At 38.1% G+C, this 12,038-nt stretch overlaps 1 protein-coding gene across 5 annotated transcripts in view; it reads right to left on the bottom strand.

The window, feature by feature from the left end:
• Positions 1–12,038, bottom strand: part of LOC138697923 (uncharacterized) — a 42,530-nt gene that overhangs the window by 17,627 nt on the left and 12,865 nt on the right. For 3 of the 5 annotated variants that reach the window (XM_069823530.1, XM_069823533.1, XM_069823531.1), the window contains one exon: positions 1,612–1,681. The exons of the other annotated variants lie outside the window; for them this stretch is intronic. In XM_069823530.1, the coding sequence (XP_069679631.1) occupies positions 1,612–1,681 (70 nt within the window). The remainder of the gene's footprint in view (positions 1–1,611; positions 1,682–12,038) is intronic. 5 annotated transcript variants of the gene reach the window in all.

The following is a 12,038-nucleotide window of genomic DNA, read 5'->3' as shown; positions in this document are numbered from 1 at the left end:
ATTTTGGTACATACAAATTTCAGTTCTTGATATCATTACTAATAAGTTTAGGACAAAAATAAATGCACTACATATCGAAAAACCAAATCTCCCTGACTTAGTTGGGAGTTGTCTGTGGCATCATTTGCTAATCGCTAAAAAAAAAAAAAAAACTAATACCATCGATTTCAGTCTGAATTTCAGATCGGCAGACACTCAACATGCAATCTAGCAGTTCATTCTGAATTGTCTTAGAATAATCTTTAAACAGTGGCATGTTCCAAATGATTTTTGAGAGGATCGTTTAGATAACTCACGAACTGTAGCAACCCACGAAACACACCAGGGTTCTTCGAATCGTTTTATCATGTCACCTAAGGGGAAGTTCATATTGGCCACAAAATTTGATACAATCAATATTTTTTAAAAATAATTTCACGATTTTTTTTCACTTCTTGATTATGTTTGAGAATGTTTGTTCTGTTCGTTTTACTTAATTGAACAGCAGTGTTAGTTTTGCGTAACATAGCCAATGAAACAACATTTTTCAGGTGAGACTGCGAAGATTCGTGCATTTTGCTTTCATAGGGGCAAATGTCCTAAATGTGTCACACCACTCATAGTCCATGCAGCATCACCACCGAAGAGGAGGCAAGGAAAACAAAATACAGATTTGTTTTGTTCACATCCACGTAACCACAAATGCTTAGCGAAAATTTCATTGTTATACTTCCTTACATATATGCACTATTTCGGCTGGATGAAGCTTGAGTACGATTTAAGTCGGGTAACGGACGACCCTTTAATTTCACTTCATTGCATCAATCTTCTCCGCAAGGGAAAGTTGAGAAAAATAAAATTAATATTCTGTAATTCACACACACTCATGCTTGCAAATTTTCACTGTTTAAGTTACGGTATTAAGACGTCACACCAAAGCAACACTCAGATATATTGATGGTCAACAATTTTCTAAACCTGGAAAAGAAGTCTCTTTCGTATTTTACGTGCTATATCAAAAGATTCTACTCGTGCAATCATCGTGAGTTAAGGCAAATATTAGGTTCTGCTGGAGGCTGGATATATACGTAATAATAAGGCAAAAGAGAATATTAATTTCGTTATATTAACTCGGTAAGATTCTACAACAATAAGTATGTGAAAATAAAATAAAAATTTTGTCTCTAAGTTTCAAGGGAATAGAGAATCCATTTGACGCACCATTGCAATAGCGGTGTGGAAGGGGAGGAAAGATCTCCCCTTGTGGCATGGCTCTGCAAGCCACTGGAGCGTAATATGGGTTTTAAACAGCGGCAGTTTCCCTCTGCTTCCCTTCATCTCTCTACCCCCTGATCGTGCAAGACACACCCTCTTACGAGCTGTCCCACCCTGCAGATCCCACGATGACTTTGAATACAGTGTCAATTCCAGTACAGTCGACGCGCAAAAAGATTATGCATAAGATAATAGTACATATTACCGGCCGGATGAAATATAAAGCAATTTACCAATAAAAGCTATAACAATTCTTCTACAAATTAAAATAAATATTATTTTTATTTTCCTGTCAAAGCAGGGAGTGCTGCCGCTCCGCAGCTCTTATGGACGGGCCGCCCCTGCTTGCAAGTATACCATAGCTGTATCTCAAGTCCATCGTCGTCAAGGCATAGATACACAATTCCATTGCAGTTACGGTTGTAATCTGAAAAAAAAAAACAACCGAAAGTAAAGAACATGTTAGGCCTATTATGCACTACATGCAGTATGTAAGTACAGGGACATCATTTTATTTTTACTAACATTTTTAATATTAACCTGGTTATACCTTTGGATTAACGGTTGAGAACCGAAAACACCGTTTGCCATCCCCTTCCACGACTGGAGTTCGATGATACTCGCGTAAAATCACTTTACTAGGTATAGGAGGGAAGAAAAGTAATTCATCCATTTACGTAAACTAGGAAATATCGCAATTTTGAGTTTGATAATTTTCATTAGGTTTTTGTTTAATCAAAATACAGTACAGTATTAACAGTAAGTATTTTTACTCACGAACTGAGTTATCCATTCGAACGTATTCATTATACAGTGTATATTATACTGTCTACAGGACATTAGCGTACTATATAGAAAATGAAGTTAAATTGAAAAATAATCATAATATGGATATTTAAACATATTTTTGAAAATGGTGGCCGTTCATTTCGATGCAGGCTTCAGTTCTTTTTTGCACATTATCGCACTATAGACTATTGCATCTAATTCCAGTTACCAGTTTCGTCCTTCGTACTAGTAACTCATGTTGAAATAATTCCGTACCTACTTTATAAAACAGTAGGCCTATCTTACGTAGTGTAAATTCAATCTTCACTTCTGCCCGACCCGCGCAGATTTGTCAGATATGCTATCTACTGTCCGTCCAAGTGGTTATGTCGCAGGATCGTAGAAAGGGGGAAAATCACGTAACAGTTAATTACTTAATGAGGCCTTTTTATTTAAGTCATTTAAAAAAAGTTCTATAATATTACATAAACGTCCAATTCCTAAACGAAATTAATGTTTCAGAAACGAGCTAAGACAGCCCAGCCACTAGTTTTTATAAAGGGGCGAACAGAAGCAGGTGGGAGAAATCGGGATGCAACGTAGGCAAACGGATGACAGTACCTGTGCGAAAATATGGTTTATTATTGAAACCTCTTTCATCACTGGAAAACGCGAACATATTTCTGAAACGTACTATACTCTGAGGGTGAAGTGTTCGTTATTGAGGCCCCACGTTGGGCGCCATTTGAGGGAGGATGCTTCTCGGTCGTGGTCCTCGATCAATCAATCGATGCGATGGATGATGCCCTCGCTCGCATCAGCCTGCTGGTCCGCGGCTGTCAGCACTCGTCCTTCGAGTAGCGCGAATAGGGTAGGCAGATTTATTATGGTTTTAAGTAGTGGGCGCCAGCCCACCCTATTTCGACGCTCGGTGTTGCGTGAGATTCACTCAGGGTAGCCGAGGTACAGTTGTGGTGTAGGATGATGTCGGGAATAATACCAAGCCGGCTACTTATATAAAAGGCAGTGTAAATTCCAAAACTATAAGTTTATTTTCGTATTCAATTGGTAAACCCTAGAGTATGTATTTCCGGCTGACTTGTAATTCAATCGTTGGTCGCACTTCTGTATCGACTCTATGGCAGCTCTGAATAAGCTCTATCCGATAGTATAAATTCAATACTCGGTCCAGTACACTATGATCGAAGCTCCTAAACGTTGACGAGTAGTCTCGTCGATGACAAAGTTCTATCTATCGAGTCTTCGCCGGAAGAAAGACTATTAAGTTGGGCCGCCGACACCAAAAAGCTCAGTGTGTGGGGCCGTCGACACGAAAAAAAAGATGTCGTGCCGTCGACACGAAAAGAAGTAGTTGTTGTTCTGTCGACACGAAACGAAGTAGTTATCCTTTCCGCGCCCGTCACCCTTATTTATAAAAACCTATCCTACGCTAAAACTAACTATCCTATTGGTTAACAACTACGTCACTTAACCGACCTAAAATCTATTCTCTATTGGTCCAAAGTGACCTCATAAGCTGAACCAAGATCTCTTCTCATTGGGCGCGAAATATGTCATCTCTAAATTTAGACTTTGGACTTCCCACAACATAAAATTAGTTTATAGATCTTTCGAGAATACCCGTCCTTTTGAAAAATCCCGGGCTTGCAATAGCTTTCCCACGGGTCCAGTCCAACTTTAGGATTTTACGCCTCAACGAGTCTCTATATACAAAACCCCGCGCAAGGTGGCCGTAAATCTGTCCGATTCTGACAAGTGACGAAAGGAAGCGAAACATCTGCGTGGGAAGCTAATTCTAACCAAGTCGCCAGAACATCCCCGCGAATACATGTAACAAAAATATGGAGATATCACTTCGCTATTAAATCGGTCTCTCCCTCTCCTAATTACCGCTTCAACTCACTAAGTCAGTACTGTTTACTATATGCGGCCTTTGTTGGAACTTCACTATTCGAAAGGGTGGGAATGAAATACATTCAAAAACTCAAGTACAAGAAAAATTGAAGTAAAAATAAAATGATGTCCCTGTACATATTCAACGAAATTACATATTCGAACTCATTACATTGGCTCCTGAAGATTTGACAAAAATTAGAATTCTTCTCACCATTCGTGAGCTGCAACAAAGGACAAAGAATATTTAAGCATATAGATATGTTTACAAGTTCATCGAACAATTGATTTTGTTTAGACAAATGAAACTCCTACAAATACAGAGCTAGTTTTAGAGAGAGAGACAGAGAGAGAGAGAGAGAGAGGGGGAGGGAGGGATAGGCTGACCAGACGTCCCCGATTTCCAGGGACAGTCCCTGGTTTTCAGTCGCTGTCGCTAGGGAGCAAATATCCCCGTTTTTGCCCTGAAATTAATTTTGTCCTCAGAAGTTTTAGTTTTGTTTCAGAAACATTTTACTGGAACCACTGTTGTTCAAGCTCATTTCTGAACGGTTCTCAGTATCAGACACAAGAACCAGGTAGCACAATATGAAACTGATATTCTGCACTCTTTGAGAAGAAAATAGCATCTTCGTTTTTGGTCATCTTAGCATTCACGTTCACGTTAAGTAGTTAAAAAAAATGAGGAATTTTGTGACAAACTAACAGGTAAAAAGTGGTATGACGTTTTTCAACATTGAAAAAAAATTCCATTCCATTTAAAAATCTTCTCAAAACAGTGTCATAAATAAATAATGTCTTCCAGGCAGTAATTCTTCAGTTGAAAGACTCTTCTCCACAATGAACTCAATCTGGACTGACGAAAAGTCAAGAATGAAAGTTGAAACAGTTAAAGCTTTGTTTCAAGTGAAAACAAACTTTCATTTCTCATGTGAAAAACTTAGTGTGAAGTTGTATGGCAAGGAACATTATTCTTAAAAAAGATACATTCTTCAGACAAGTACTTGTGAAATATGTGTGTTAGAGTTCAGAGTGTACAATATTATGTGAAAGACTTTCATGCAAGTGTCAGTACTGAAATTGAATTCTTAGTGGCTATAATTATGTATAGGAGTTACATGTGTTTATGCATTTAATTCGGAAAGTTAAGATACTCTACAAATTTAGTGTGCAAAGTTTTATTATTGTACCTATATATTGTTACATGTATTTTCTGCAACATTTCAACAGAGAGTCACAAGATAAGCATTTGTAGTTTTTCTTGAAATCGCCGATGTCCCCTGGTGGACTATAAAAAAATCTGGTCAGCCGAGAGAGAGAGAGAGAGAGAGAGAGAGAGAGGGGGGGGGAGGGGTGGAGGGGGGGGAGAGGTGGCGAGGGAGAGAGATTACGAAAAAATAAAGAGTGCTAATGAATATAATTTCGAATATAGGTGATGCTTTAGTAGAGGAATTGATCCTTTCAATGCAGCTAAGGTTGCAATAGGAATAATAGATGTAGGTATTCGAAGCCTTTTAAAAATTTTTCTCATGAAGAGAGAAATTCTTGATCGAACTAGAAGTCCTATTACTTCACGCTTTTTTTAGCCGGTAGTTTTGAAAGGTAATAGGGAATGATGGGATTGTAGATATTCTTTTTTTTCCTTATTCATTTCTGCCGGCTGTTCCTTATTCGTTTCGAAACGCACAGTAGGGTCAATAAATGAATTCAGTTCTTATAGATTCCTTGAATGCTATTATATCTATGCCTGTGACGGAGAGACCGTGTACTTCTTCAAAAGTGTTGTCATCGGTATCTTTAAGGGCAGTGGCTATAATTAATCGTAGGTGGTGCTGTCTAGCGTTTCGCTGAGCTTGCCGTGCGGACACGATCCCAGGACGTGTGCAAGAGTTTCACTCTCGTAGTGGCAATGCCTACAACGATTGTCCTGAGATCTTCCCGGCACAGCACTTACTACAGCAAGATTTCAAACCTTTATAATGCCATTGCGCCATTCATTGTTGGAGAGCGCATGTTTCCAAATCCACTTGTTTGGAACAGGATATTGTTTAAACAAAGCTACGCCTTTCCCTTTCTGTGGATGACGACACCAAATATCAAATTCTATGTTCCTCAGAAGGTCACGAATCTTTGTAGCATTTAAGAAATGTTCATTCTTGTGAAATAAGGCATTTACGGAACAATGTTCAGGGATTGGGCACATCTAATGCTCTCTTCATGACATGTTTGTGTAACATATGACAGTAATCTGCTAAGAGTCTTTAGCACTTTCCGTTACTTTCTCCTATTTGATTCCAGCCACATGTGTGGCTACTCCTCAATCTGGGGTTCAATTCCCGGCCAAATCATGATGGAACTGTAGAAGTAGACACAACGGATGGTTTTTCTCGGGCAGTGAAGAATTCAGGGAATGGTCGGGGGGAATTTCCCTTCCCCCGGATTCCAGGATGTCTCCTCGTGGAGATTTTAAGCCTTTCTTAAAACTAAAAAAAAAAAAATAAAATAATAATATATATAATAGGCTATTACGTGTATATTTACCTCTGATTAAGGTTCCGGCTGGTATGTACATCTATGCCTATTATCAGACAATACAACTCACTTGACGATATATGTCAGAGGGAAAACAATTCTTTGGGCACATCTCAAGTCTAATTAGTTAAAATATGTTAGTAGTCAGCGATATATGCAATGGAAGAGGAAAGAAACCGTACCTCATTATCCCCTGGCTTAGGTTCCCCATGAGTGATGCCTTATTGGTATGGCTTATGAGGTTCCAATCTGTCTTCGGACTGTTGACTAAAAACAACAATATTGTATTTCAATTTGATATGAATTTCAGTAACTAAAAAATTCTGTATATTTTCAGGTAGTTGTTTCCTAGAAGTTTGGCGGTTTGCCGTCCGTTCTTGATTGGCTGAAATTTAAACCATCTGAATTTTCAGTCTTGATTGTTAGAGTTCAGATGTCAAGCGTGTTGTTTTTTCATTGGCACAGTTTTCAGTATTACTTATTACTTACTTACAGATGGCTTTTAAGGAACCCCGGAAGTTCATTGTTGCCCTCACATAAGCCCGCCAGTATTAGTATTGTTTTCAGTATTAGTCTTCTGTATCAAATGTAACGATTAGTCACTATTGAAAGGGGACGTAGATATCACCGGAATGTCACTCGCCAGATGGAATATGGTGCATTGGATGATCGGGAGATGCGCAGTGGAAGTCTTAGACAAAATAGATAGTGTGGATTTATGATAACAAATATAATTAACAAATAACAAATACATAGTTAACTTGATGAAGCGAATATAAAATATGAGTTTAAGTGAAAGGAAAATGATATAATAAATTAATCTGAAATACAAGCATTAGTAAAGTCCAGAACCTTCAACACTTTCAATAGCATGTTCCAATACATTCCTAAATTCATAATTCAGTCTAATCGGGAAATTCACAAACAGCAGGTTGATAACCTATAAAGTATTTCCCCGCTGGAACATTGTCACAACATCTCAAACATGATATAAAACTTTAAGTCCAATGTCCAGCAGTTTTCACAACCCTTATTAAATGCCCAATTAGACTTCAATGATTTCCACAAAGGGACAGCTAACAGGCTCCAAATATTAACTTGTTGTATAACAGAGAAAAATAACCCAGAATAAAACAGTCAAACTTCAGATGAATAGACAGATAATAAATCAAAACCTGATTCCTGAATACAAATCTCTGTACTATTCTCTGTACTATTACAATACGCAACATGCCGAGAGAGAGAGAGAGAAGAGTATATATGTATACCATTGATCTTAGAATCCGCGTAGCCACGTAAATACACTAAGATCGCAATACACTCGGATTTGTAAACTGAATAATGTAGAATGGCAATGCTCAATTTGCAAATAGACAAAATAAAAGAAGCAGCAAATAACATTAATACGGTCCAACCTTTTCCACAATATAATAATCACCATCTATCACAATTCCGACGGGGCTATCTCGGAAAATTTTGAAGACAACGTAAGTACGCAACAACTCCGTATCTCAATACTCACGCAAATCAAATCCTCAAATCGCTTCACTTCCTGTATCATAATATGTACCAACGCGACATGACCCTACAAACTAAAATGCCGCAATATCGAATACATAAACCAAGATATTACCACTCGCGGATATTCTCATTAACAATATGACAAATATATCGTAATTAAATATGACAAATACCGAACCAGCTCGTACTGCAAATTAACTACGCCATAATGCATTGAATAAAACCTTAAACATTTCGACTGCATACATAACCAAAGTTAATTGTAGAGGATAGAATCACAAAGTCGATGTAAACTTGCTAAATATAAGTAACCAGCCGACATATAGCTCCCGAGTGAATCTAACTGATCCAACGTTTCTCGAAGCGACCTTGCACGTCGAAAGTGAGCACGAGACTTAATTGCTCCGCTACTGAGGATAAACAAGAAAACTCGGTTCTCTCTCCGGCATTTGTTTTAAACTGCTAGCCAGCCAATAGGAATTTTGGTAAGAAAATAGGAGAAAAAGATGGCGCTAGTGGCAATACAAAGATGAAATGAACTCTGTCGGCGAGATGGTCTATTAGATGATTGACTGATGCGTCGAGCTCGGCTCACTGTAGCTAATTTAATCTATGAGTATAATATATCTGTAGTGCTCGGGAAAAGTGGTACAAGTCAAAAATGTTAATTTTACAGAAGGAAAAAACTTCTTCACACTGGTTTATGTCGATTTGATTTTCTTCTGTATTAATTATTGTAATGGGAGAAATACTTATGTCTGTTTTCCCAAGCGAGCAGATGTTCCGTAAGTTGTCAATAAATTTATAAAAAATGTTTGTGGAACCTAACTTATGCCACTTTTCCCAAGCACTGCAGATATAACCTTTTGGAAATACAACATGATGAAGAAGTGAATTCTTTCGAAATGAGTAAAATGTAGGCTATCATAAAAGAGTAGGCCTACTCGGTGATTCATTCAACAATCGACCGCTACGCGAAATATGTGCTATTGATAGACAAACTAGTACATGCTGACAACGCAGGTATTTCATTTTCGTTAATGAAACACAACAGATTCCATAACGTATTGTACGTAATTAACTACTATTCAGGATCACTAGGTTGTTTCGTGTGTCGCAACAAATTTTATATGGATTTGACGTTAATAATTTTTTAGCCCTAAGCACAAAATCATATGAAACATCTGTCGGATGCGAGACGCTTTGAAACGATTTTATAGGAAAAATTTCCAATCGAAAGCCAATGCTATCCAAAGTCTTCTCGTTAGTAACCTAATATTCTGGTCTTATTTAGGGTTTTTATCTTTAATATTTCCGTCTCCCGGAAGAATTTCACGAAATTGTGTGCTGTTTTTATTATGTTCCTACTTTCCATGGTTATATTTTTCAATAAAAATAAATGCTTTGGTGTCAGTATAAATTTAAATACTGGAGTAACTTTATCATATAAATATATAACAACAAGTTATTAAGTATAGTGCATACATTTTATCTATCCACGCTCTCGGAAGTAGAGTGGAAGCGGCAGTGCACATCGCAGTTGCACAGACTCGGGGCCTACCGAACGCTCGATTATGAGTTAAGAACACGCGAGATAAACTGTAGACCGGACAGTTTTGTACAATTTTAAATTGTGAAAGTCAAAAAAAAAAAAAAAAGTTTATCTTTTCAAATACGATGTCAAAAGTGTGGAAAGATAAAATGTATGCACTGTATATCAGATTATGTAGTGAATTATTATAGTATTATCTTTATCATTTACACATAATAGTACAGTGCCTAGCTATTAATTAGTGCTGTATTAATTGCCGTATGTAGTAAGGATTTAGAGTGGTAGAACACTGGACTCATATTCGGGAGGTTCCGGATTCAAATCCTGGGAAAAGACAATCTGATTGAGAATTTTAATGGGTTCCTCAATCAGAAAATAACTACTAGAATGAGATCTAGTTATTTGGAAAAGTTAAATGGTGGATTATTTTCAGTTTCCATTGCAAATAAAGGTACAGATTAATCAAGACTGAATCCATACGAATTTTACTTGTTCACAATGGACATGCCTGTAGATAATGGAAAATTGTATGAGAGTTTGCGGATGACCGGTAGAATGCAGCAATTAAGAAGCCCGGTTTAGTTCTGCAGCGTACCACCGATATATATTATAACTTGTGTTGAGCAAATCCGTGGTCCAGGTATCACAGGGTTTTCTAAGGAAGCTCCGGTTCCCCTGTGACACCCCAACAAACTCTCTCTCATCTTGTCTCGTGTGCAACACAGACCAGCCTTCTAGGCAACAACTGTGTCTACCCATACTTCATTACGCTTCGCCACTGCATGTGAGGAATCATACCAGAATATTTGCCCTTTTTTCGTTACACTCTGTATAGCCAAGCAAGGGATCATCAATAAGAGATCCTTGCAGGGGCGGCTTTCGAAGGGGGGCTGCGGAGCTCCAGCACCCCCAGACATTTATGGTTCTTGTCTCGTTTTATGTTGTGAAATACATTTATTATACAGTCTCTATTTAGTGGCTCGAATTTTAAAAACAATTTCGCTCTCATTGACATGCACGCAATCGTCAGTGAAGTCACTTCCTCCCCTGGTGCTGATATGCACGCAATCGTTAGTGAAGTCACTTCCTCCCATGGTGCTACCAGAGCGAAACCAGAGACAAGGACTATAGAGTGAAGCCACTTCCTTCCCTGGAGCTGCCAGTCTCGTCTCGGAAGCTTTGCGCGTTAGTTTTACCCTCCCCTGCTGACCCTGGCCATTAATACAGAGTTCCCAGGCGCTGCAACATTTGCAGCAGTTTGTCAGTAGCGCGCAGTTTTAAATACATTTTATTTAACGTTGTGAGTATAAGAAGTGCGACAATGTTTAATTTTCTACAGTACTTACAGTCTATTCAGTTCAGTACCTTAACAATTCAGGAGAAATGTGAAATTAAGTGCCCATCAGTTAAATCTCATGACGGAAAGAGCCGCTAAATAAAATAGCCTACAAAGCTCGCATATTTCTTGCTAATGTATCCAGTATCCCTGCTTTTTTCTCTCGATCTCCACATACTCTGTATTAAATTAATGTGTTTGAAAGACAATTCCATCAGCTTGGGCAACAAGATGGAGTTTTAAATAAGAACAATAAATGTTGTTATTGAGAAGAAGGAGCCATTGCTAGAATGTTTTCAAACCATAATGAAATCTGAAACATCTAACATCACAATAAATGAGGCAAGGGCCCTGGTGCGTACTGTTGAAGATCCTGAATTCAATTTCCGGCTCAGTTTTTTTTTTCTTCATTTATTGATGTATCATGTAGATATATTATACAACCAGCTACAACATCACCAGTTAGATATTTCTAAGGTTCAAATCTCCATATAAAAAAATTAAATTATAGTTTATTTAACGACACTCGCAACTGCAGAGGTTATATCAGCGTCGCCGGTGTGCCGAAATTTTCTCCCGCAGGATTCTTTTAAATGCCAGTAAATATACTGACATGAGCCTGTTTCATTTAAACGCACTTAAATGCCATCGACTTGGGCCGGGATCGAACCCGCAACCAACTATACTACCGAGGCCGACTCTGCATATCAAACTTTGTTAATGCCATACAGACAATACGAAACAGTGCACAGTTGAGCAGCGAGATTTGTGAAAATGAAAATCCTAAAAAGTGTCGTCAGGTCGAAAGGATTCAGACAAGGGTTGCGGCAGCCAAGGAAGTGTGTGACCTCATTATCACACAAGCTAACATCCGATTCCAGTTCATAGATTATCTGATATTATCTTCTCTTCTGTGTCAAGAAAAATTTGAATGCTACAAAAGCTCATTTCCTGAAAATGACCTAAATGTATGTGAAGCTTTTCCCAATGCTCGATAAAGACAAACTAAAAACGGAACTCACTGTGTTGTATCAGAAATATCAGTGGCGCAGTCAAGCTTTGCAGTTTCTTCTATCCGAGAACTTGCAGGCCTCATTTTCAGAAGTTGTGAAACTACTACGCATAGCTATCACCATACCAATGAAAATTTCCGAACCAGAA

The sequence above is a fragment of the Periplaneta americana genome, chromosome 4, assembly GCF_040183065.1.
Source record: "Periplaneta americana isolate PAMFEO1 chromosome 4, P.americana_PAMFEO1_priV1, whole genome shotgun sequence".
In the NCBI taxonomy this organism is placed as follows: domain Eukaryota; kingdom Metazoa; phylum Arthropoda; class Insecta; order Blattodea; family Blattidae; genus Periplaneta; species Periplaneta americana.
The sequence above is the reverse complement of the archived record's forward strand: the minus strand, read 5'-3'. Positions and strand labels throughout refer to the sequence as shown.